Below are 27,355 nucleotides of genomic sequence, written 5' to 3'. Positions count from 1 at the left end.
GCAAACATATTTGCAAATAAATACATGTTAATTATTAAAGAAACAAATGAATTAGTGAAAAAATAAATTGATAATAAAAAACAAACGAATGAATGAATGAATATGCAAATAGAGAAATCTATGACTTTATGGCAGAAAATAAATGTACGAGTATGAAAAATTGTACATGTACAGTTAAATCATGTTATAGATGTACAATTATAAAACTATAAGGCTTCCATACAATACAATCATACATGTATGTACTCTCTCCATTCATGAACATTGCTCCCTGTTCATTTCTCCTACATGTATTTTTAACTCTATTTTTTTTTCTTTAGCTGAAAGATCCAGAAGAAGATTTATGTGCAATACTCTTTGCAAAATTTGTCCCTGGAATTGGAAAAGAAGGAAGTAAGTATCGTGTAGTCTGCATGCAACCCTTCATACTCCATTTCTCTTTGAAAAAAGAACCTTTACAATATGCCTATTGTGAATTTCATATTTTTGTGAGCCCATTTTTCTTATCATTATTGAACATGTACATAATTTACCTTGCAAAACAAAACAAAAAAGGAATTCTGGTACAGTGAAGGTATGTGTGTACATACATTTGCAAGAATGTATTATCGTTTCTTTAAATCATTGTGTGATATTCTTGCATTTCACTGAAAAAATAATGTTTTGCCACAAAGATTGTATGGAGTATGTTAGACCAAATATATTTCTCTTGCTATGTGAGAGCCGTGATCTTTATTTTCTGTCTCATTAGTGATGAAGCATATGGAGCACAATAAATCTAAACATCATTGTTATTTGTCTCCATGACGAAAAACTTCCATTTGAGATCACTATACCCCGGTTTCCCTTCTATTCAATTCTCTTCTCCAAGTACGACAAACCCTAACATGCCCCAAGCAAGCAATTTAAGTATCAAAACACCTGTTTCTTGACGTCGGTCCGAAGATAACACAAGAGCCCGGCATATACAGTCACAGCAGGGGGCCACACACGATGGGATGCATGCGCAGCGCAGAGCTCGGTTTCTGCAAAACATGCCATCATTTTTTATTCGCTTGCTTTCCTTATTTCGAGGTCGATTTCTTCGTTCGAAATTGAAAATGGACTAACATTGGATTACTGAATACAATTTGCCTTTGAAAATGTGATTAAATGTCGAATACAATAATTTCATTCCGAAGGTCCTACTACAGGCAGAGAAGTCTTATGTAAAAGCACAGCTGTTGTTTATCTTTTAGTCCTTTGCTCAACGCTCATATACTGGCCTGTGGAGGTGAAATTGAGACAGCGTGGATTACCCCTGGATTACCTGGCCAAGCGCGAGTGATAAGGGCTTGGAAATGATTTTTAAGAGATCCAAATGGAAAATAGGGTATAACATCGCAGTTTGCAATCTGAACTGCGGTCTTTATCCAAACGGGAGTTTCATGTAATGCCATGAAATTGTTTAATATGCCTTGATCATGTGTTCTTGTTTTCCCACCATTGATGCACTATTCCTATGGCCTATTTCTTTTTTGGTTAACCCTCAAATTTCTGATTGAAAAAATTATTTTGTTCTCATTTATCCATCATGTCTACTTTGATCTTGCCAGAACGTCCCTCCACCTTCATTCTCTTGGAAAAGAAGAAGAAGAAAAAAACAAGAAAAAAGAGAAACAATGAAATCTAAAACCCAAGATAAAATTAATGTAAAATAAATGAATAAAAGAAATGAAATCAAAATTAGATAAATGAGATTAAAAAATGTAATTAATGAAATACCGGTACAAATAAAAAATGAACAATCAAAAGTATTTTTTTCAAAGAAGGAAAAAGGAAAAGCTACAAGTAGGGCCAACCCAAAGATGTTTTATTATTATTATTGTTATTGTTTAACTTTGCTATCCATGTTCAGACTATGTGGAGTACACCGAGCCCAAGATACAAGCTGGTCTGGAGTCCTGTCTCGCTCAGTACAATGCAACAGCCCAACAAAAGATGGAACTTGTCTTCTTTACAGAATCCATCCGACATATCGCCAGACTGACTAGAGTACTTGTGAGTAGTATTTGTTTCTTGATTCATTTCTTTCAATATTTCTTATAAAACAAATCAGGACATGAATCGTAAAAATAAAAAAAAAATCCAATATATATGTCAATAGAATACATGTACATGTATATAGAATCCACATGTTTTATGTAAATATCTTTTATCTTCAAATAAAATTTATTGTCTGTTTGGTTATGTTTCCAACAGCTGTGAGAGAGCCAACACCTAGTTAATAGGCCTGACGATCCGCACTGAAAAATCCTTTTTCATCCACCCATCTCATATATATGTAACTCGCTGGAAAGAAATTCTCATGTTCCATTTAATGTTCCATATTGAAATGACATTTATTGTCTGTCTTTCCAAGGGCTCTGAGAATGCCAATGCCTTGTTGATAGGCATGACCAACGGCACCGGACGTTCTTCTCTCACGCACCTCGCCTCTTACATGGCCCGTTGTAAGCTCTACACCCCCCAGCTGACCAGGGATCCTGTTGAGAATCGACGAAGGCTGCGGAATCAGATGAAGCGAGCCAGCAAAACGGCCGGACTGGTCGGTAGACCGGCTGTCCTGCTGGTCAAGGAAGAAGTAGGTCCAGAAGCAATGGAGGATTTGTGCTGCATGATAAAGGAAGGTGAGTTGGTTTGTATTCATATGCAGGTATATAAACCCCTCAAAAAAGTTCTGCAACCCAAGTTTGAGTGCTAATAAATTTCTTTGTGAGCCATCATCATATGTAAAAGTTGTACCATTGGAAAGTATGATTATTCCTCTTTACAATCATGTGTCATTTGTAATGCTTGTGTTATCATGAAATACACAGACATGATAAATATGCAGCAATGTAAAAAATGAAATGTTGCAAAATTCGTTGCCATTTCATGTTTGAGTTCTGCAACTCAAACTGCAAGTTTGAGTGCCAATAAATTTCTTAATGTGCCATCATCATGTGTAAAAGTGATATCTTTAGAAAGCATGATTATTCTCCTTTACAATCATGTGTCATTTGTAATGCTAGTGTTATCATGAAATACACAGACATGATAATACGCAGCAATGTTAGAAATGAAATGTTGCAAAATGCGTCGTTTCCAATAGCGAATTTCCAATTGTTTCGAGGATGGACCGAGTGCATTCACTGTCACCGGCCGGCCTGCATGGTGGAAATTCTATAGAAATGGAGACTCTTGTTAGAAATCAATGCACTTTGCAACATTTCACTTCTTACTTTTCTCAATGTTCATGGTGACTGCATATTCCATGATTACATAAACACAGCAAATGGCATGTCATTGTAAAGAGGAATAATTCAGCTTTCCAATGAAACCAGTTTTATCTTTTATACTTCATTAACCAAACAGATATCATCCCCCAAAACTGAGTTGCAAAACTTTTTTTGAGGGGTTTATATATATTTTTTTTCATTTACATGTCAGTGCAATATCAGGTGCACAATTATTTGCATTAAAAATCATAAGCTTTAGTTACTTAGTTTGAAATATTAACATTGATTAATACCTGATTTTTGGTATATTCTAATGTACATGTAGCATGCAAACGTGATTGTATTTTTAAAGTGATTGTTACTGCGAGAACTTCAGCGAAGTAAACTTCGCTCCATGAAATTTCTTTAGTGATCACAGGCTTTCACTCAAACAAGAAATGTGGTTATGATGTTATAAATATAAAATGTTAATTTATAGTCTTTCATTTTTGAGAAATGCCCATTGTCAAATCACCTTCCAGACCCAAAAACCTGAATGTCATGTGCATTTTGTCCATGCTGTGTTGGAACTTATTTGCACGTTGCAGTTATTCAAATCTTCTGGCTATGTCATGTTATCCTATTTTATGTTATTCTACTGGCATCATAATTGAAAAATTACTTCGCTGTCATTGTATTTATTTTCTTGTGATACATTTTCTTAACTACATGTAATATGATTTTGATATTTTGTTTTTATGTAATGCGCACAGAGAATGAACCAGTTGTTTGTAAGTTACACACGATACAAACACGACTATTGTCTTTTCCAGTGCTGCATTATTTATCTTCATAGTTTAATTTATCAGCTGCTAAGAACATGCACAAGTTGTGCATAACTTTTCAAGCAACTTTTTTAATATCAAACATCACCCAGTTATACCTATATGCACTTCAAAATATATATTCTATTATCATCATTGTATCTTTTAATTTGTAGGGACGTGTCCTGACCTGTTCACGGGTGAGGAGCTCGAGTCCTTTGCCTCTCAGATGCTGACGGGGGCCAAGGTCGTCCCTGGGCAGAGGAACCAGCGTCTTGAGATGGCCCAAGAGAGATTACTAAGGACCATCATGAAGAATCTCCATGTGGTGGTCTGCATGGATTGTCAAGGTAGGTTGGTGGTGTTTATCTGCATTTGCCACTCTCCACCCAGGTGTGGTAAATGGGCATGCGGTAGGAATAAGCACTTGGTAGGAAGGAATTCTTTGAATGCTTGAATGCCTGATCAGGATAGCTGATCCGAGCTATAGCCTGGTTGACGGCATTGATTGTCGAGGGAAAGTGGTGGCATTTATTTGCATTTGCCACTCTCCACCCAGGTGTGGTAAATGAGCATGTGATAGGAATAAGCACCTGGTAGGAAGGAATTCTTTGAATGCTTGAATGCCCAATCAGAGTGGCTGAGCTATAGCCTGGCTGTCAGCATGGGTTGTAGAGGGAGGTTGGTGACATATATCTGTATTTGCCACTCTCCACCCAGGTGTAGTATAAAAGCACCTCATTGGAATGAATCATAAAGGTGACCTCCACCCAGTTGAGTAAGGTTTAAAGTATGCAGGCATTGAATGACGGATGAATCCTGTCCGGCCCCCATTTAGTGCAGCACAGTGTGGATAAATCCCTTGCTTATCATTGTCTCCATCTTCTCCAGATCACAACCTGACCAGTCTTACCGATCGGCTGAAGAGGTATCCTGTCCTACTGACCAGCCACTGCGTGGACAGCTATCTCCCATGGACTCAGGAAGGACTAGCAAGAGTAGCGCAGCATTGGCTCAAGGTTCCTACCAGGGATGCTTACACTGACAAGGTATGGTATCTGGCCCAATGAACCTTGTCTAGATAAAGATATTGCACAAGACAAAAACTCGGGTATTATTTTATAAAAAAAAATTAAGTTTTTAAATAAGTAAAATGTCAAAGGCAAAATTTTGTTTGCCAGAGTTTTTTTTTTCTTTTTTGTCAGAGTTTTTCTCAGGAAAATGTAAAATGAGACAGGCCCAAGGAAAGACAATTGTCTTTGTGTATGTGATCTAATGAGAAGTAGAATTATAGGAAAATCTCAAAATGAGTCCTAAGACATGTGGTCTTCAGGCCATAATTTTGAGTTCAATATTCTGAAATTAAGGCCACTTTTTATTGGGTATATTTGTGACCTGCCACCCAAAAAACAACAATAAGTCGACCAAAATGAATATTGAGAATTTTATTGAGCTTGATAATTCTAAGCCTGAAAATGAAATACATGTTAAAATTGACCAACAACCATAAGTGTTTTATTGAATGCAGAGGAAATTCAGAAAGAGCTTTTAAAAAAATGCGAAAACAAGGTTTACAGTTCAGGGTTCAATCAAGCATGAGATGTGCATATTGTGTAATATCAGTGAAACTTCCGAGCAGTCCGAAAAAAGTAGTGTCCAAGAAACTCTTGTATCTTTTCTTTTACTCAACTTCGTGACTTTAAATTTTCAAAGTATGATGCAGAAGAATTGCTCTTTCGCTGGACCGATAAGCTATTTTTATTTTTTTTGGTTTTTCAAAACTGAATTACTATTTTGGCTATTTACAGAGAAGCTGACCTGGCGACATATTGGTGGTTTTGGGGTGGTAGGTAACATTTTTATATTACAGCAAAATTGGTAAAAATTAAGGACACATTAAATCTGCAAGGAGAGTGACGGGGGATTCAAGGCCAGTCAACAGGGCATCAACGGCCATGGCCTTGGTGGCCTAGGACTAACTCAACCCCTGGATCTTTAAAGACAAGTTGTCACCAAAGCATTTTAATTTCCTCTACAGGATTTTGTGCCAACCTATGACCTGATAATAAGGCCAAAGGCTTCATTAACTGTTTCAGTGTGATAGAATATTGTTGTTAAAACTTTTTTCTCAGCGTATCCGACTCCCTTGGCCCTCGCACTTCCAAGACCGTGGAGTAGAAGCTCTATGCCAGGCCATGGCCTATGTGCACACCACTGCCGCGGCTACTACGGAGAGGCTCTACGTCAAACCGTTCAAATTCTTCACTCCAAGCAACTATCTGGATTTCTTGGATCTTTTCAAGAACCTGACATACAAAATCACCAAAGAGGAAAGGGTAAGACATTTTTTTTTCATTTTATTTGTGACGTGCTACCCAAAACAAATTTTGCGATTTTGACTGAGTTTGAAGAGCACATCCTAACCTTTAAAATGATATATAACTTGTCAGAATTGATCAATAGTAACCGACATGTACATAAGCTCTTGATTGAAAACAAGAAATTCAACAAGGGCTTAAAAAAATTGCCAATGTGTCTATTGCCAACTCGTCTACTCATCACATGGTCTACCTTCATTTCATCTAATACCGTTCTATCCATCAACATTTCGTTGATTTGCTTCAATAACCATTTGGTCCAATAATCAGTTATTCTAATCACCAGTTCCTCTACCTCTATGACCATTTTGTCTCATAACCAGTTGATTATGAGATTATCTTTTCATTCATTCTGCCGGATTTACACTTAGTCCAAATAGGCCAAATGGTGTGTGGACTGAACGGCTGTTGGACCAACTGGTTGTGAGACAAAATTGTGAATGGACAAAATGGCAATTAGACCCTGAAGATAGAGGACAAGCTGATGGTTGACCAAATTATAGTAGACGAGATGGTAATTGGACGAATTGGCATTAGACCAATTGAAAATAATCGAAGAAAACAAAAAGTTTACGGTTCACAACACTTCCATGTAATGACTTTGATTTAACTCCATAACCTATTTGCAGGCAAATGTGAAGAAGTATGAACAGGCTTTAGAGAAGGTGAATGAGGCGTTTTCCAGCATATCCGATTATCACGGTGAGATCACGGCCCTCAATCCAGAGTACCAGATGGCTAAACAACGCACGGAACAGATCTTAGAAGAGGTTCACGAGTGTGAACAGATTTTTGCCGATGTAAGTAAATAAACCTCTCTTACGGGGTGTTGCAAGGATACATTTGCAATCAATTGCAAATATTTTTTTGCCATTACGAAAATTTGTGTTTAAAAATGGATCTCATCTGACACCCCAATTTCAAATTCCAAGCTACTTTCACTCGCCCCCCCCCCCATCCCCCGATATCAACAAGGAATGGTTATCCTTAAGTCAACAACCACGCACTCTCCCAGAGATAATCCACCTTCCCCCAAGGAGAAGTGACCTTCATAAGGCCTGGCAGAGAGAGAGAGAGCAAGAGAGAGAGAGGGTGATTTTTTAAAACTTATTGTTATTTTGGCAATTGTGGGTCATTTTGCATCGTTCAAAATTTCATGTCGATCGTCATCTAAATTCCGAATTGTTTTTAGATATGCTAATGTCCTAAAACAAATAGAATACAAATTCATTCTTTCAAGATTAATGTCAGCCAGGAAGCTCTGAAGAGTTTGTTTATACTATTACGTAACAAGGACAGCTGCAATCCCACTCCATGCTGTTTATCAGCCTGTTGTGGTGGCAGGCATCGGTGTTATCAGCTCTTATCAGCAGCAGCAGCAGTCACTAAATCGACCCCACCCCAGTTTAAACGCGAGAAATGCAACTTTCCCAAAAAACTGAAATTGGGGTGTCAATACCCCACTTGAGATCCCATTGACTAACACACAAGGCATTATCAGCAGTCAGATGAACCCCACCCCAGTTTAAACGAGAGCTCTCCCAAAATCTGAAATTGGGGTTTCAAATACCCCACCTGAGCTCCCATTGACACAACACGCAAGGCAATGGAGTTCCTGTGTTATAAGCTGGTGGGGTATTTTTTAAACACAGGATTCGCGTAATGCCATTTTCCAACTGATATGTCACATTTAGGTGTAGCAAATGCGGGCCCCGTCTTACAAAGAATTACGATGGATCCGATCAATCTCAAGTATATGGAAATCCATCAATGTCATAATTTTTTCTTTTGGAAATTTGCACAATGTCCTCTGAAAGCAAAGAGAAGCATACTGAATTGTCAAGAAAGCAGTGAATGTATGAATATATGTCATTTCTAGAAAATATTCTGAACAAACATGTATTTTAGATGTTGACGTTGCTGGCTTTCCATAGTTGCGATTGATCGAATCGATGCAACTCTTAGCAAGACAGGCCCCTGATTACATTCCTTGTTTCAAGAAGGAGCTAAGCAATCAATCTTAAATTTGTGATTAATTGCAAGATGTGATTGATTCATGGACTTATAGTGGACTTGAAATTGATTGCACGTTTCTTGCAACACTTCATAATACTTAACAATGTATTAATAATCAATGTACAAATTGTCCATTATATACATGGTTGATGTAATGGTCTTACAACTGGTCTACATCCTGATTTTGGAAGCATTGGAACATTTAATGTGAATATTGAGACATGGAGTATCTTTCTGTGCAAAGTTCTAACTATTGTTTGTCGTCTGTGTCTGTAGGCAAGGGGTAATTGTACCGAAGATGAAAAGGACATTCTGGCGTTGCAGGAACCGCTGAACGATATGAAGAAAGAAGCACAGGCAGAGCTGGATAAGGTAAGATGATTGCCTTAAATAGTGAATTGGTTGCTTTTCATGTAAAACCTTTTTCTTCTATCGTGAAGTGTACTAAAGAATGGATTTCACTCTGATTGACGGATTATCGCAGTTTACAAATTACAGAATGGTTGAGTTTTCCCCAAAAATCAATACATCCTGATCACAGCCAGGAAGTTCATTGAAAAAGGAGAGGATAAAATCAATAAAACCCTCCTCACAAACAATAATATGGCCAGGTTTTATTGTTAGGAGTCTGTGACTCATGGCACGTATGTGAATGAGACCCTAAAATAATGCAACACATACGGGGTTCACAGGTGAACGCATGAAGAGTTAAAAATCTCTGTGAAACATCCCTTCAGGTGAATCCAGTGTATGAGGCAGCACTCCATGCCTTGCGGAGCCTGGACAAGGCTGCACTGAATGAGCTACGAACCTTCCATGCTCCACCAGCCAAGGTCATCAACGTCATCAATGCTGTATGCCTCATGTTCAGGCAGCCGATGGAGTAAGTCTCTTCTTGACCTTTCTGCATTTTCTTCTTCCAGAATGCAAACTAGAAACCTCATCACTTGTAATATGGGCAATTTGTGTAGTGTAATTTGTATCCATAACACCCTCATTGAGATCGTTGAGGTCTAGTGGTTTTGACTCTAAGTCTTTCAATCGGAGGGATGTGGGTTTGGTTCCCTGCCATGACATGTTTTCCTTCAGCAAGAAATTTTCCCACATTGTCCTGCACTCAACCCATGTGAGGTGAATGGGTACTCGGTAGGGAGAAATTCCTTGAATGCTTGACCACCTATAATAGGCAGCGCAGCTATACCCAGGGTAATGTTGCGGGCGTGTTGTGGTCTAGTGGTTCTGATATTCACCTTTCAGCAAGAAATTTATCCACACTGTGCTGCACCCAGGTGAGGGGAATGGGTACCCGGCAGGATTAATTCCTTGCATGCACTGAGCGCCGGTGATGTTAATTCGAGCCAAAGCCAGGGTAATAATAGCAGTGCTTTGTATCCTCGGCAAAAGGGGTTTTATAAATACAGCTATTATTATTATTAATGTTGGCAGCCCTTAGTATCCTCAGGCAAAAATTGCTACATGTAATTATATAAACCCAGCTATTTTTATTGTTATTAAATCATTATTATTATTGTCATCATGCTCTCATTGATTCAGCTGGTCCAACGGCAAGGTCCTCATCAACCGCAAGAACTTCTTCCAGGAGCTGGAGTTCTACGACAAAACCTCCATCCCCAACGACATCTTCCACAAGCTGAACATCCTCTTCATCCAGGATCCGACCTTTGACCCCGAGGTCATCAAGACGGCCAGTGTCGCAGCCAGCTCTCTGTGCATGTGGGTGCACGCTGTCTACGCCTACGCCGTCATCCATCGCAACATGAGACCAAAGCTGCAGAGCGTTGAGGAAGCGGAGGCCAAAGTTCAAGAGGTCAGATCCTTTCTCAGTTCTTGAATTCTGGACAGGGTTGGGTATAAAACAGTTGCAGATGTGACGTAGGGGGTTTCGCAAAGAAATATTTGCAATAATTTACTTTAATCATCATTTAATCATTTAAATCATAATCATTTAAATCAAATTCCACTATAGCAAATCAATTTGAACTTTTTAGGGGAAAAATGTGGATCAGCAGTTTAGTGCAGATTTAGTAATTAAGTGCCAGATTTATGATTGATTTTTTGACCCAAACTCGACTTTGCTCGATTTGCTGGCGATAATTGCTCTCATGCGAAATCTGTGCGTTAAAATCAAACATAAAACCTAATCTCTGAAACTAAATAAGCCACAGAAAACACAGTGTGGAGGTACATTATGTCTCATCCAGATGATTTTCTGGCATTCAAAGCAATTCTTAGGGGCATCCCAGCAGAGATCCAAACAGAAACAGTGTACTTTTTTTTTAGATGGTGCTTTGATTTGAATACTGATGTGTGAAATAATTAAGTAGGGCAGATGCTTTAAGTACATGTACTAGGAGACTAGATTACTTCATTATGCAACTGAAAGTCACATGACCAGAAAATGATAAAGATTATTTTGCATAACATATTGATCCCAGTTATACCTAAAAATGCCATCTTGTAGTTCTTTGTAGAACAGTATTTTACTACTCAGAGGGGCTACCATGTTGATAAATCCAGAATTCATGAATGAATACAGCTGCATTGATTGTTTTATATTTTCCTTCTTCATTTTATACTTATCTTTTTTCCAGGCTCAAGGTCACCTTGGTAGCAAGCGTGTGAAAGCACAGGATATGAAAGGTCTTCTAGAACAGAAACGCAAGGAATACCAAGAGAGTATCAGACAGGTCAAGCTTTATGAGAAGAAAATTCAGGTGAGTCTCTGTAGTTGTTATTTTAATTTGATCCTTTTCATCATATTTTCTTTAAAATCTTATATTCTTACAGTGCTGATGTCACTAATATATGAAAACTGAGGATTAGAATTGTATGCTATAATCCTATATCAATGTATATACATGTAGATTGAATTATAATTTTTTTATTTTTGCATATTGTTTGATGTATTATTAAAGAGCAGTGCAGTCTATTAAATCAGAGAAAGCTATTGGAATGCAATTAGGCAACTCTTTGATAAAATTTAGCAATTTTTTTTAAATTTGTGTTTGATATATTTGATCATTTTTTTCACTATGAAGTGGTTGAAAATTAAAATGGTTGCTCATAAAAAAAATTAAGGAGGCCAAGCTGATTAATTTCAATCTTAGGAAAGTCAAGTACATCTATAACAATTATGTCACATTTAGAATCGCACAATACTTTTAATTTTAGGTAAAGTGGTTGTGTTGTTTCAGCTGACGGTTTCGGTGTTTCTGTTTAAAAAGAGTAAGGCCAATATGTTAGCACTCCAAATTCAAGATCTCATTAAAAGTTTCAAAAAGGTGTTACCAATAGTCAAGTGACTTCTTATAACATTTAACTTTCAGAAGGGACTATTACATGTAGTTTAAGAGAAATATTTTGTGTTGTTTGATTCCCCTGACCAGGCCATTGAAGCGAAGATCAAGGCAGCAACCGACCTGATGGACAACATGGAGGAACAGCATCAGAGCTGGAAGGAGAGCCTGGACCTGTCTAACAACCACCTCAAGACTGCTCCAGGGGACTCCCTCCTGGCAGCAGCCTGTACCACCTACATGGGCCCGATGGATGAGACCACGAGGGCCCTGGTGCTTGCTGATTGGCTGCACGCCTGCAGGAACGGGAGGTACCAAGTCGGAGCGGGGAGGGCCAGCGCGATGAGCGGGATGGAGAACTCATTGGCAGCGAGTCCTGCCCTGAATGCGGTACGAAATGATGTTCGATGTCACTTGAAGTGATTGGATTCATTGTAAAGTGTTATGATAGGCATCGGTTCTTATTATAATAAGCCTGAGGAAAATTTGCCTTAAGCTTTCATGCAGTCAAAGCCTGGGAAAATAGTTCTTGGGAGGTGGATGCAGCTCAGTATAGCCAACATCTTCTGTGGGTGATGTTGTTGTGTGTTGCTCGCAATTATGAAATGCTGTCTTTCTCTTTCTCTTTTTCTTCAAGGTTCAAGAGGTCAATGCTGATACGGCCCAGGGTATCCTCCCCGATGACGAGAGTCCATCGGCAGAGGTTGATCTTCCTGCGCAGCTGTCGGTCATCGACGAGGACAACAACGACGGCAGCCGTGGTTCAACATCGAGGAGAGATCAGCCAGAGTCGGAGATAAACCCTGCTGTTCCCATCAGGCAGAATTTCACTGTCGAAGGTTAGTATTAAGATATGTATTGCAGTCATAGAGTTTAGGAAATTGGTTGATTTTGGCGAAGAATTTTGCACTTCCATATGCATTTTGGCATGTTTTGCTGCAAATCTTCCCATGCATGATTTGTGTGCAGTGCAACAGCAAAAGTATTAAAAAAAAAGACTGAATGACCCAGCTTTCTGATTTTAGGCTTATGAGTGCAGCATCACAAACTTTATATGGCCTTATTATTAGTGGTAGTTATTCAATTCATGTTTTACATCTCTTGAAAATCAGACATTCTTAGTGATAAAGAGGAGCTCATCAGCTGGAGGCACAGCAGCAGAGTGGTGTGCGACCAGTTCTCGGTCGACAACGCGCTGTATGTCCGTGCGTGCATAATTGGAAGACGGCGTCAGTGGCCGCTGTTGATTGACCCAGACAACCAAGCCTTGAACTGGATAGTGCAGCTGAAGGAAACGGGATTGGCCAGTTTCCACGAAACCGTCTACGAAGAGGAAGAAGAGGGTAAGTGAAGGTTGATCCTTATAGTTGTTTCATGGGGGTTTTTGCTGACACCAGATTCGGTGAAAAGCACACTCAGGTTTTAAGTCTGGATAATGAGCTTGATATCGCAAGCTTTTCATAGCAGCCTGCTGTGTTTAAATCAAGTAAATCTTTCTACATCCATGGGGAGTGCTTCATCAATATTTTTGTCTGACAAGTCACCTTGATTTTGATTGGCTGACAAGCACAGTTCCTATGGTAACTGTCGGAGAGAGCAGGACATGTTGGATAAAACGTCTGGCAAGACCTTTCATGAAATGCCCCCGAAGTGCCTGTTATACAGAGCAAATCAATCATTGCAGAACAGTTTAACCATGTACAATTAATTATGAAAATCATATCATATGCTGAATCGCTAACCTTTGTGTAAGAGGACCCATATCTGCATATATTTTGCCTGAGTGATAACCACATGACCTTTTTTGTTTACAGAAGAATCTTTAGGCCAGGATGGTGAACTGGAAGAAGAACTGAACAATCCGGAGCTGACGGAGGATCGCCTGATGGAGAGCAGGAACCTTGAGAGTGCAGCAACGTCTAACTTTGCCCTGAGCAGGGCAGACCAGAGCTCTTTAGGAGGAGAGACGGACTACGGGACAGAGTTTCCGGAAACACCTAGAACCTTGACAACGTAAGACCAGGGGAGGGATTGTGTTTCATTAAAGCTGTTCGCAAGTTGCGAACACCTTTACAGCGACTGGTGATACCTATAATGGTATCACCGTTGGTTTCTTATTCATTCACATGGAGCACTAGAAAGTGTTGTCAGTTGTGCATGAAGCCATTCATAACTTAAAAAAGCAACTTTATGAAATGGCACCTTGGATATTATATTTTCCCTAGTATCATTTTCTTTCTTCCATTCGATAACATTACGAAAATTTCCCGTTTGATTCTCGACCTCACTTCGGACTGCAAACTGCGGTCGCATACCCCGTTTTGCGTTTGGGATATCTCAAACAACTTTTCCAACCCCGATAAACCCATCTTGGCCAGGTAATCCCCTTGTCTCGATTTCACCACCACGGGCCAGCTAAATGAGCGTTGAGCCAAGGACGAAATGATAAACAACAGCTGTGCTATTACGTAAGACTTGTCTGCCTGTAGAAGGATCTTCGGAATGAAATTATTGTATTCGATATTAATCACGTTTTCAAAGGCATATTACATTCAGACATCCAATACTAGTCCATTTTCAATTTCGAACGAAGAAAATCGACCTCGAAATAAGGAAAGTATGCGGAATAAAAATTACGGTATGCTTAGCATGCAAGGACCGCGATGCATCCCCTCTAGTTTCTGTCCGTACAGCAAGAAAATATGGGATGCATGCCGTTCACTCGCGCAACGATACAGTCTTAACGAAAGAAAGGAAGGAAGGAAGAGAGAGAGAAAGAAAGAAAGAAAGAAAGAAAGAAAAAGAAAGAAAGAAAGGAAGAAAAAAGTTTCTATCAACGCGTGTATACATGGAACTCCATGCACTCATCAGAACACACATTGCAATATTAATCCATCGTGTGTGGCCCCCTGCTGTGACCGTTGATGCTGGGGTGTATTATCTTCGGACCGAGGTCAAGAAACAGGTGTTTCTATACTTAAATTTCATGCTTGAGGGCAATAGGGTTTTGAGAAGAGATTTGATGATAAGGGAAACTTGGGGTATACTGCTCTTAAACACAAGATTTTCGTCATGAAACCCAATAATAGGGTTTATTCAATATCTCAGTGAGTATATTCATAAAAAAGGGATGAACCAACCTTGACCAACCTTTTGAAACTCTTACTCGCTTCCATGGGGGTCTAAAAATGCAAACTCTGCAATAGCAGTCTGAAGTTGTATTATTGTTATTATTATTTTATCTTGGCAATGAAAAGTATATCAAATTGGTACAATATGATAACATAACAGTATAGATTGTGCACCCAAAAGACTGCCATGGTCAAATAAAGTTAACTGATGAGCATTGTATGTGTTTTAATGTATATTTAAATGACATTTCCCCTTTGTCGCCCCCCCCCCCCCTCTTTTCTCTCTCTTTCTCTGTGACTCTCTTTCAATGCATTACACGTTACTCCTCTTTCTGCCTCTACTTTCTTGAAATGCCTTGAGGATTTTTGTCAATGGTGCTATGTATCTGTTTTTAATCATCATTCTTGATAGAGACTGGGACATTGATTATGAATGTGTTGATGGTCTTCATGATAATGACCAATTGCTATTCATCAGTAATGATAAAGATTTGGACATTTATAAGTACTTTGCTGGTCTTCATGATAATGACTATTATTATCTTCAAGAGGAAGGGTGTGAGGCTTCAGGAGGATTGAGTCTGGTTTAATTGGCCTGTGCCATTGGTGGGCCTGCAGGGTATTTGGTAATTGCTGTGATATTTTTGCTCTTATGCTTAACGCAATCTCTCTGCATCCATTCAGAAATGGTGGAGTGACGCCCAAGGACAACATGAGCGAGAAGGACTTCGACATCCACAGCGTGGGCACCAGCCTCCTCTCCGCCAACTCCCACCCCATCTCCGTCGACCTGGACGGGGCGCGACCCTTCTCCGACCTCTGGGTGGTGTCGGCCGACGACGTTCTCCTGGAGGAGAGGCTTATTCAGTCCGTCGTGATGGGACTTAGCCTGGTCATCACTAACCTTGAGAGGCGTGACTTCGATGTGAGGTTCAGCGATGTGATGGGTAGGAATGTCGTTGAGAACGAGGAAGGAGAGAAGTCGGTCAGGATCGGAAGCCACATGTACAGTTACAACACCAGATTTGCTCTCTACCTGACCACCTCTGTGCCTTTAGAGTTAGAAGGTGAGTGAAGTAACATTGTAAAAAGAATTGGCAATTCACATTGAACTCGTTTATTTTTTTTTCACCTAGTTGAGCAAGGATAGTGATCTAGAATGTGATTCAAAACTTGGTTAACTTTTATAGTCAGATGCAATGGCTTCTTATGTTGGTTATGGTGATAATTATCATGATACTGTGACAGTGATGAATTGAAGATGATGGTGATGATGAAGATGATAGTCCCATGTATGACAATGATGATGGTGATGAGGATAATAGTGACCATGATCTGTAATCCTCTGTCTCTAATGGCAACCCCCACCCCCTTGTCCCTCAGGTACTGGTTTTCTAAAGCCCAACACTGACCAATTCTCTGTGATTGTAATGACGGTCAACCAGTAAAGCTTGACTACCCGTTTCCTCAATGATAGAATGGATGCCGGTATTTATACATGTATGTATAACTGGCTATTATCTATAATCCTCTTTTACCATGGTAACCCCTTACAGGTGCTGGTTTTCTGAAGCCCCACACCGACCGGTTTTCTGTGATCGATATGTCGGTCAATCAGGAAGGCTTGACGACCCGTCTCCTCATGGACGTGATGGATGCCGAAAGACCAGACTTTGCCAACCATCATCACTCCATTAAATCTGATATCAGAGGACATAATAAGATGCTCCAAGAAACAGATGTAAGGACATCTTCTTTCTACTTCCATTTGTGACCAGCCACCCCAATACCTACAATAAGACACCAGTAAATTGCCTAAATAATAACTTGATCTTTTAAAAGCAAAATTGAGAAAACTAGCTTATCTGAAAGAGCAGTACTTCTTCATACTGTCAAAATATGAAGTTGTTATGCTGAATAAAAAACAAGATATAAGACTTTCTTTGACACCATTTTTTGTCAACTGCTGGAAAGTTTCACCAATAGACTAGCTGGTCTCACAGTAAATTGTAAATGGAAATTTGTTCCAGTAAAAATTTGTTTAAATACTCATTCATCCTCAAAACACATCAGTTAATATGCTTTGAAATGGAAGTCTTAAAATATTCATTTACCTTGTATCGACAGCTGGACATTCTGAACAAGGTGATAGAGTTGAAGCATGGCATTCTTGACGATGCCGTCTGGGGAGACACCTTGAATGCCCACCACACGACGATCCAGGACACCACCTCTCACCTCAAGGAAAGCTGCAACCTCCTGGCACAACTTTTGGAAAAGCAGCATCCTTATCGGTCAGTCGCAGAACATGGCGCCCTCCTCTTCTTCACCATCAAACGCATCTGGCAGCTCCTTCCAACATACTACATCCCTCTCCGGCGCTTTATCCGCTGGTTCGGCAAGACGATTGGTGCACGCGAGAAAGACCGCACAGATACCGCCTCACTCAAGGCTCGGGCAGTGGAGCTCTGTAATGCTTTGACGGAAGAGATTCACGCCCATCTCTCTTGCGGATTCTTCCAACACCACTCTGATCTCTTTGTGTTTCTCGTCGCCATGGAGAGGATGAGGTCGTCGAAGGAGATATCGCAAGCTGAATGGGACCTTCTCGTCACTGGGCTGGATGGAGCAGTTATCAAAGAACGCGATGCAGTCTTTGATGAAGTCAATGATAGCTGTGCTATTCCTGAGTGGCTTACAAATGAGGTAAGTTTCTCTCTCTTTATGATATTTTTTTCATGGAAGATCTTTTATTGAGATGCATTGTGTTTCATACGGTGTTCATAACTTGATTGCTGTGTGGCACACAGTCTATGTGATGTTCATATTTAGCATTTGTGAAAATCTTATATCCACAAGTTTATCTTCACAAAATTGCATTTGACTATATTGAACTGCATCTTCATACATGTATTGACAATTTATTAAGTGAACACACTGGGAAGGCAGTGTCTGACACTGTTATTTTTTTCACTAGGGAAGTTCCAAACTTTAAATCTTTCTTAATGACTCTTTCATTTTTGTTTAACATTCATATGCAAGAGGTAATTGTAATAATTCATCATGCTGATATCACAATCAGTGATTGCTTCACTTTTATATGTGTATCTTAAGTAATTTTTTTTTGTTTCTCTGATCAGATTTGGATCAAGTGTGGCCATCTAGAACAGCTGGTGCCAGCTTTCCAGGGCCTTCGGCAATCCATGCTGCGTCACTCTAGCCAATGGAAGGAATACTTCTCCTGCAATCCCGTTCTCCTAGCTCCCGTGCCAGGTCCGGACCTTCAGGATCTCAGCTTCTGCCAGAAGGCCCTGCTCTGGCGGGTGGTCCTGCCTGACCGACTGGCTGTGATTTGCAGGCACCTGGTGGTCTATGAACTTGGTGCCCACACAGGACATCCTGAGGTGTACAACGCTGAGGAAGTTCTTAAGAGTACTTCCAAGAATATCCCCTTGATCTTTGTCCTTCCTGCAGGCTACCATGAAGGGAAGCAGACTGGCATGGAAGGTAATGCCATTTGATAAGTTCTTTATGGTGTGTTAGATTCTACCTTACAAAAACTTTTTTGAAATATTATTCTACTTATATGCATGTATAGCACGTAATTCATTATGCCAATGTTTCTAAGCACTTTAAAATATGTGCTATTAACCCAGTCAGTCTATGGATCTTGGCTCTCCCTATCCGTGCTTAATGTATGAATTTCTGCACCTGGAAGCATTCCAAACTCAATTGCTTGGCATACTACAAAGACTTGCATGCTACCCATTTAACACCTAAATGGAGAGTGGCAAAGTTTGAATCAATGCCTTGCCAAAGGATGCTAGATTACGAGTGAACAGTCAAACAGACTTTACAGCATTGTTTCCACTACCATTCTATTTTGCAAGCGCAGACTCAAAGTCGCACTTTAACAAATACTTCCATGTCTTGTTGGAGACTAGTCTCAAAACCCTCTGTCCATGTCTTTGTATGAAGCAGCAACAAAACATGAATGACTCCCAATTCAGGCTATGCATTATGCACTACACGAAAACCAAAGGTCTGTCCCTGCAGGCTACAAGTACTTCCATATCGTGCATGTGATCACTAACTTGGCATTTCTTGTGAAAAAAATGATGGAGCTTTTCTCCTCTCATACCACCACCAGGTCACACGGTAATCGATCCACTTGCGGAGATCACCCTCTACTGCAAGCAGAAAGATGTCCGCACAGTCATCAACACAGTCTCCCTTGGTAATGAGAAGCAGATGAGCCAGGCCGTAGATGCCCTGCAGGAGTGTATCGCGAATGGCCATTGGCTGATTCTCAACAACTGCCAGGCTGTCGACCAATGGAGCGAGGAGTTCCTTCAGATCATCCAGGTAGGTATTCCTGTTCAGGAACTGACCCATAGCTCTTGTGTCTTGTCACTTTTATGTATATCTTTTTAACCACCCTTTTCTAGGAATCTGCCAGAACCCACAGTTCTCCATGAGTGGAGGAAATCAACAAGAGTTAGATTGCCCCAGAAGTCACATGTCAAAATATATCGTATTACTTGTTTTCCCATTCATATTTAGCCTGTTTAATTTGGTTAGAATTTTGATGTGTTTATGTTTGCCTCGTTTTAAAAACACAAATTTTCTTCTGGTAATGATCCGCAGATGAAGTATAGTGTAACTATGCCACTATGAACATGACTTCAATACCGAAACTACCTCATCATAACCCAATATCCCTGAATAGATTTTGGATGGTACTTTTCAGGTCTGACAAATACCCATGAAAAGAATACAGAGTGCATTAGAGTGGGGGCGTAGTGGTTAAGAGTCCTGTCTTCAATCTGAAGGACGTGGGTTCAAATCCAAGCCATGGTAAGATTTCCTTCAGCAAGAAATTTACCCACATTGTGCTGCACTCAACCCAGGTGAGGTAAATGAGAGCACCTTGAGCATCTAACAAGGTGAATATTTGCACTATACAAATCCAATATTATTATTGTAGATGCACAATGTTATTGTGACAAATAATCTTAGTTTCACAAACTTTATCATGAAATCTGTGTTTACCGCAACTTACTTTCATGAAATCTTTTATAGCACATTGTGACTCCTGCATCCAACGTTGAAAAAACCCTGCCTGCCAAGCCCGTAGAGAAGACAAAGCGCGACGACGCAACGACAACAGACGCAATGTCCCAGGCCGCTCCTAGTCAGTCCAGTATCTACGAGGGTATGGAGGTTCATTCAGACTTCAAGCTGATCTTCGTCATGACAGCGGATAGCAAGACCCCTCTTCCAGGTACGTGGGGGTGGGGAGCTTTTCATAGAACAATTTTTCAGTGAAATTCACTGATAACTCTTATAAGCTGCTGAAATCCTCATATCAGATTGGTTCAAAAGTAAAAGAGTTGACAATTAATCTGGTTGCAAAGAAGCAACAAAATACAGCCTTAAAACTTTTTTGGGGAGTGTATTTAGTTCTTTCAAAAGAGACTTTCTCGGTGACGTTTTAATTCCGCAAGGGTGAAGAATAAAAAAAGAGGATGATTAACGTGCATGCTAGCAGAATGCTGGTGTGAACGGAAGTAGTAGTGGTCATGGGTTCTCCGGAGGTGGCGCTATCGCGCAAAAATCTGTGTATCTGAGGACAGTTCATGAAACATGAACTAGCTGAAGTAGATAGATGCATCACAATTATTGAAGTAAATCAAATTTGTCATTTAAATTCACTGATACAACGTTTCACAAAACGCTCCCCTGATATTTAGTTTTCCATTAAGATTTTCAAGCTGTAGTTTTTTAAATTTGTTTTTAGTTAAAGAATTGCCAGAGGATAAAATACTCATTTAAAAATCCTGAGCCCTTTAAGTCTAACATTGATATTAAAGTCACTTATGAAATGAAACTGGCCAATGGGGATAGAGGTTGCATGCTCAGAATGCCAAACATATCCACAAGTAACCAATCATAGCAGTTGTTTAGAAATTTGGAAATGATTTGAAATTTCTGTGCTTCATGATGATGAAATTGGATTTAGGTGTCTAATAAAAAAAAACAGGGCCCCATTTCATGAAGACTTACAACTATGGTAAATTTGGCATGATGGCCACTACCATGGTAACAGACAGTGCTCAGTAGTCAATCACAATCAAGGTTTATTTGGAAAAACTAAACTAGCATAGTGAAACAGACTCCAGGTTCCTGTCTTTTAAAGAGTTGCATGGATGGATTTTTTTCTATCGTAATTTTAAAAATCTATTTCAAGCCTGAGTATGATTTCTCTCTATTTATAGCTATTTTGTAGCTGTTTAATTAGCCCTTTTGAAATACGGCTAGAGAATGGCAAATTTAAATCCACTTTGAACAGCTTTTCTAATTTGTCTCCAAACCGTCGTACAAAGCATTTGCAATAGAAAATCTATCACACTTGCTGTGTAACATCTATTGGTGTCTAATCAAATGAGCTAACTGAGGCTACAACTTCCAAAATAGCCTGGTCAAGATTCTTAACTGAGAAAGACAAAAATAATGACATGTGGAGGGTTTTGGCCCAGTGGATTAGTATTATTGGTCCTGGTTTCAAATCCCAGTCATGGCATAGTTTCCTTACGCAAAAAATTTATCCACATTGTGCTGCAATCCGCCCAGGTGAGGTAAGTGGGTACCTCGTAGAAAATAATTCCTTGAAATGCGTGTATGCTCTAAGTAATTATGGCTGCCAAGCTAAAGCTGAGCCAATGGTATCCAACTCCTTTGGAAGCGCAGAAATATGTTATAATCATAATGTGATATGTGCTATACAAGAACTGTGGTTGATTACCTTCTCATGCAATGGTCATTCTGCAGGGTTGGTCGTACAGAATGGCATGCAGGTGGCATGTCAGACCAATTCAAACTTCAAGGCGACGCTGAGGACGTTCTTCAACCAAGCCATGGCTGCCGTGGACCAACATAGACACATGGTCACCACAACCCAGGCTAAGGTAGGTTACCCTCCTCTACACGGGGACTCCATTTCACATCCTATCTGAGGGACTAAGTGTTTTCACTGTAACAGAGTTGGTTTGTATCAAACCAGGGAGTGGCACTTTGACATGTGATGCAGGCTTTGGTCAGTCATCCGGGCAGAGTTATGCTCATGATCTGTGGTTGGAGACGCAGATTGAGCCAACATGCCTGCTTTGGCAGCTTTTCATTCCACTTTGTTTTTAGGATGAAACAAATTTGTTATGACCCTTTTTATGAAATGTAGATTAATTTGTTATAAGGCTGAATTGTGCTGGACATTGATTCCTTCAAGATACAAATTTACATCAAATATTTTACACTCCCTACATAAGCGGGCACTGTAAGGACAGAAATTCTACAATTATACTGAGAGTAGGAAATATAAACATTCTCCACTCCTGATGAATAATTTATCACTAACATGAATTAATTCTATGATAGAGCAAGGAATGTATACTAAATCTTTCTCCACTCCCTGTTTTAGCTAGCACTGAGACAAAGGAATTTTATGACAGTGGGAGCAGGCAATGTATATTAAACATTTTCCACTCCCTGTGTAAGTGGGTATTGGCAGGAATACATTTTTAAATAGTGAGAGCAGGGATTTTGGCATCCTTGACAAACAAGAGTATCATAGCAGTGCCCCGAACACATTATTTTGTGAATATATGTGCCCAGTCACCTCAAAGCCAACAATAGCTTCCCCCCAAATTTTTTTTAAAGATTTTTATTGAGTTTGAAAAGGAAAATCAATGTGCTCTTTAACTTCTCACACTTATCAGAAATAACTACACAATTACTTGATTAAATGCAGATGAAACTTTGTGAGAGCTTCAAAACCATCGTTTTAAGTTTGAGATCACTCAAACATGCACTGTGCTTACTGTGCGATCTCTGTGAAATTTCCAAGCTGTCCATCAGAAAGAGAGCTTGTTTCAATTAAATTGTTTTATCTTGTTTTCTATTCATCTTTACAACCTGAAATTTTGACAATATAAAGAAGCATTCCTCTTTCTCATCAGCGATTTTTTTCTCTCTCTCCTTTTTTTTTTGAGGAAAAAATTAGTATTTTGGCTATTTACAGAGAACCCTTCCCGGTAACTGATCATTTTAAGGTGGCTGATTACAAATATGAAAAGGTTTAATGCAGTCAAGTTATCATGGCCTAAATTATTAGGAAATTTGGTGTCCTAAAAGGTATTTTTATTAATAATATGATTGAACAAATATTAAAACTCACTTTGTCACAATAATTACATTTATTTGTCTTTATTTCCCTCACCAGAGCTTGACAGAGTTGGTGTTTTGCATGGCCCTTCTCCACACGGTACTCTCACACCGAAGGATGTTCTATCAGCTTGGCTTCAACAAAGACTATTCATGGTACGTATAGTTTAGGCACAGATCCCCTACTGCTGCCTTTTGTTTTTTGTTCATTTGTTTGTATTATTTCATTTCATTCGTACAACAAGGCTCAAAATGAACTGGAATTTTGATTTTAGTTCAAACCACTATTCAGAACTTGATCATTGTAGGTTTTAGTTTTCATATCTAATTTTCTTAACGATTTCATTGAAAATCGGATCACAATAGCATGTTAAGTGTGTGGCAGGCTGGAAGAAACATTCTTTACATCTATCGATTTCCATCCATTCACAGGGGCGTGGCTGATTTGAAAGCTATGATGTCATGTCTTAATTGGTCCTATAAGGGGGAATCCCCGTGGGAGAGCATCAAGACGCTCAGAACCTTCATCAGTCAGCTGGTATACGGTGGCCATGCTGACATACTGGATGATGCAGAGACCGTGAATGCATTGATTGACAGCCTTCTACAGCCATGGATAAATCTCAAGGTAAAGATCACTAACATTATATTTTGATCCCTAAATTGGCAACTATCATCTGATATTTTTTTATTTTAAAACAGTATCCTTTGGAAAAAAAATATATATCTGACCTGTCGGCCCAAAACCAACAAAAATATCCCCAAAAATGAATTTTGATATTTTTGTTGAGTTTGAAAAAGCACATCCCAAGCTTTGAAAAGATATACAACTTGTCAAAATTGATCAACCTCAACCCATCCAGGTTATTGTTTGAACAGTTAACCTTGGGTTTACAGACTTTCTCATACAATTAGTGTTTATTGCAACGATATTCATGAATATTGAAAGATATCTCATGAATTCACTGCTTGTTGCAATTACTTTATTTTAGACTTTAAGACGTAATTGTAGTTCTTTTAATAATGGCTAAATTGTGATTTCAGATCTTGTTGTAAAATTTGTTTGATGAAAAAATGGCCTTCTCATAGATATTTATTGAACAATTTCGTTTTCCTTTTTTTCTAATTAGAAAATGCCCTCTTCAATGGGAGCAACTTCTCTCCTTGCCTCTCTTGTGAACGAGATGAGTCGAGGGAGGCGTTCTGGTAGCTCTGCAGGTAACATGGTCGCCAGGAGATTCCAGCATTTATTCAATACTATGCAGGATGATGTGGAACCGGCCCATCTTGGGCTGCCACCCTCAGCACAGCAGCTTCAAGAAGAACGGTCAAGCAGGTCAGTTACATCCTTCTGGGTAGGAGGAATATCTAAAATAATTTCATTTTCATTAACCTTCATGATGATAATCATTGGAGCCATTGTAATCATTTTCAATGTATTATCATTTCAAGGCATCATTATCGTCCCCTCCTACCAAAGATCTTGAGTCTTTTAATCCCAAAGCCAGATCTTGTACCCTTCACTGGACAGGACTTGTGTAGTGACCCGAGAAGAAGAAGAATCATTGATATCATTGTTATCTTTATCATTATTAGCATCGACAGCAGCAGTATCATCATCATCCTCATCGTCTTTAGAATTGATAATGATAATTTCTGTATTTATTGAAATTATTGTCATCATTCAAAATGTTTTTTGATATTGTCACCTTTATCATCATCGATATCATCATCTTCATCGATATCATTATCATCATTGATATCCTATCACGATCAGCATTATCACCATTGTCATTTTCTTGTCATCTGTTCGATTTTATCAGTGGTTTTGGGGTTGTCATTTCATTAATGACTTTGAAGCATTTATATCTCCAGCATTGGCTCTGTGCCATGAAATGTAAGTGATTATATTAGTTAAATCCTGAAAAAAAAGTTTTTTGAAGAACCTCATACATTTTTTTTTGCATTCTTGATCTCACATCTGTACAGGTATTTGTCCGAAGCTTTGCAAGCTCTTGAGCGCTATAGGCCTGACCATCACACCTGGTACCACCCGTCCTTGCCCAAGTTCCTTCTCTCCCTGGAAGAAGAACTCACTATCATCCCACCGCTGCCACCGCCACCTGCAGAATCCCTCAACCACCTGCAGAACTTCATCTCCAGCGAGGTCTCTCTCCTGTCCTGTCTCCTGGAAAGGGTCCATGCCGACGTAGATCTCCTCCTCAAGGCGGTGGTAGGCGAGGCAGCGCTCGCGCCAGACATCAACGATATCCTGTCTGCTCTCAGCTCCAACGTAGTCCCATCCAGGTGGGCCCTTCGAAAGGGTGGTGTGCTGCCAAACAGGATGTTGCTGCCTGACTGGTTGAAGCACTTGAGGAAGAGAGTAGAGACATTGCAGGGATATGTGGATGCTGGTGAAGCAGTGTCCCCGTACTACAGACTGGACTCCTTTTCTCACCCAGAGGCATTCATGGATGCTGTTATGTTAGAACACGGGAGAAAGGAATATCTTGAGCTCCACCAGCTTCAGATGAACATTGAGGTAGAGAAACCAATACTCTTTACAGAGCTGCCAAGTACATGTAGTACTGATTTTCAGTATTTAGTACTGAAAAGTGAGAAGAATACTGATAGTTTCATGTAAAATACTGATTTCTAAAGTTTCATATTTGTATGTGTGGTCCTATGGTATTTTTTTTAAATACTGATTTTCAGCTTCAAAAATACTGAAATGTTCCTTTTCAGGTTGGCAGCTCTGTCTTTATAATTTTTTATTCATTTGCTTGTGCGACAACTTACTCCACAGAAAATCATTTCTAAGGTATAGTTATTGCATTTACATGTACTAGGTGCCCATTATCTAGTTGCCAAGGCTCTGTTTAATAAAGACTAATTACTACAATAACTATGCCGTATTGTAACTACAATGGAAACAAATTTTGATCGGCTGCTTAGCCCTGTCACCATAAGTTCCATAGTGGCAAGGTTTTCAAAAGTGTAAATTGTTATGAATTGGACTCTTGGAAGGTGTTTCACAAAACTGTTTCTAAGTTACGAGTGACAGCTGGTGATGCGTTCTTAGTCGCAAAATCAACATCAGTGAAAATTTGGTGTATTTTGATATCATTCACCACATGAAAGGGTCGCCAGTAATGTGTCGAGTCACTCGTGTATTATGAACAGCTTTATGAAAAACGCCAACTTGAGCTTTAAGATAAATTGCCAATAAGAGAAAGTCCAGTGGTGATCATCATTCTATAGTCAATAACAATGTCACTTTACTTTCTTTCAATCTCTAGGTGACGGGCATGGAGCGATGTCCATCAAAGCCACCAGCACAAGGGGTCTACCTGTGGGGCCTCACCCTCCACAACGCGGGCTGGGACCCCAAGCGTTCTGTCATCCAGCTTCCGACCACCAACACCCCATCCCACCAGTCTTCGGCCCTCCCTGTGATCTGGCTCAAGCCTGGACCCATTGCAGACCCTGCTCAGACAGGAAGCGAGAAAGGATCACCACTCTCCACCTACCTGTGTCCGGTCCACTGTGGAGATGTCCATCCCGAGGAGCTTCATAGGAGCGAGGCCGTCCTCAAGGTTGACCTGTCCTGTACCTTGGATTCCAACATGTGGAAACTCAAGAGAGTCTATGCCACATCTTCATAAATTAATTAAAAACAATAATATCTCATTTAGCCATGGTTTATTCGCTTCAGCCCAGTAGGTGATCTGGTAGGCCTAGGGACCTGGCCATGAAGGATTATCTGCAGTATTGTCAGTCGGGGTGCATGGACAATGCCCAGCACCCCTAGTAAAAAATATATAATCGTCCATTGCTAGGTCCATGACTAGGCCTTGTATAACATAAGATGTTATAACCACTTGTCTACTTTCCAGTGTGTCAAGTGCAGAAGGTCCCATTGATATAAGGCTACATAGATTCGGCCAAGGATTGAACCTAAAACCTTCTATTTACTTCAATAACTCCATACATCTACTTGATTTGCTAGTTCAGCCCTCTGGACTGCCATACCCGAATAGAACTCCCAAGGATTTAAAAAGCGCGAGCGCGCCCTCTCCCGTTCAGGCTTACTACCCATGATCACCGCGCAACTAGCGTCCATCTTCCTCTTTTGCTTTCGGCAAGCCACCTGTCAAGACGTGCTCAGATAAGTCTCCTAAGAGCTCAAATCTTTTTGAGCTTTGGTATATTATTTTCGCTTATCTGTGG

General features: G+C 39.8%; 1 protein-coding gene across 8 annotated transcripts in view; it reads left to right on the top strand.

The window, feature by feature from the left end:
• Positions 1 to 27,093, top strand: part of LOC121426935 (dynein heavy chain domain-containing protein 1-like) — a 118,893-nt gene extending 91,800 nt beyond the window's left edge. For all 8 annotated transcript variants that reach the window (XM_041623350.1, XM_041623348.1, XM_041623353.1 and 5 more), the window contains 27 exons: positions 321 to 393; positions 1,898 to 2,040; positions 2,402 to 2,669; positions 4,240 to 4,413; positions 4,955 to 5,112; positions 6,196 to 6,399; positions 7,071 to 7,241; positions 8,734 to 8,829; positions 9,195 to 9,340; positions 10,012 to 10,285; positions 11,070 to 11,192; positions 11,865 to 12,164; positions 12,412 to 12,613; positions 12,887 to 13,117; positions 13,589 to 13,787; positions 15,590 to 15,972; positions 16,462 to 16,646; positions 17,033 to 17,611; positions 18,046 to 18,412; positions 19,056 to 19,270; positions 19,988 to 20,189; positions 21,737 to 21,873; positions 23,184 to 23,281; positions 23,558 to 23,753; positions 24,256 to 24,461; positions 25,115 to 25,667; positions 26,425 to 27,093. In XM_041623350.1, coding sequence (XP_041479284.1) covers positions 321 to 393; positions 1,898 to 2,040; positions 2,402 to 2,669; positions 4,240 to 4,413; positions 4,955 to 5,112; positions 6,196 to 6,399; positions 7,071 to 7,241; positions 8,734 to 8,829; positions 9,195 to 9,340; positions 10,012 to 10,285; positions 11,070 to 11,192; positions 11,865 to 12,164; positions 12,412 to 12,613; positions 12,887 to 13,117; positions 13,589 to 13,787; positions 15,590 to 15,972; positions 16,462 to 16,646; positions 17,033 to 17,611; positions 18,046 to 18,412; positions 19,056 to 19,270; positions 19,988 to 20,189; positions 21,737 to 21,873; positions 23,184 to 23,281; positions 23,558 to 23,753; positions 24,256 to 24,461; positions 25,115 to 25,667; positions 26,425 to 26,790 — 6,249 coding nt within the window. In that variant the 3' untranslated portion in view covers positions 26,791 to 27,093. The remainder of the gene's footprint in view (positions 1 to 320; positions 394 to 1,897; positions 2,041 to 2,401; positions 2,670 to 4,239; positions 4,414 to 4,954; positions 5,113 to 6,195; positions 6,400 to 7,070; positions 7,242 to 8,733; positions 8,830 to 9,194; positions 9,341 to 10,011; positions 10,286 to 11,069; positions 11,193 to 11,864; positions 12,165 to 12,411; positions 12,614 to 12,886; positions 13,118 to 13,588; positions 13,788 to 15,589; positions 15,973 to 16,461; positions 16,647 to 17,032; positions 17,612 to 18,045; positions 18,413 to 19,055; positions 19,271 to 19,987; positions 20,190 to 21,736; positions 21,874 to 23,183; positions 23,282 to 23,557; positions 23,754 to 24,255; positions 24,462 to 25,114; positions 25,668 to 26,424) is intronic.
• Positions 27,094 to 27,355: the final 262 nt, after the last annotated feature.

The sequence above is a fragment of the Lytechinus variegatus genome, chromosome 13, assembly GCF_018143015.1.
Source record: "Lytechinus variegatus isolate NC3 chromosome 13, Lvar_3.0, whole genome shotgun sequence".
NCBI lineage: Eukaryota > Metazoa > Echinodermata > Echinoidea > Temnopleuroida > Toxopneustidae > Lytechinus > Lytechinus variegatus.
Note: the sequence above shows the minus strand (reverse complement) of the source record. Positions and strands in the feature narration are given on the sequence as shown.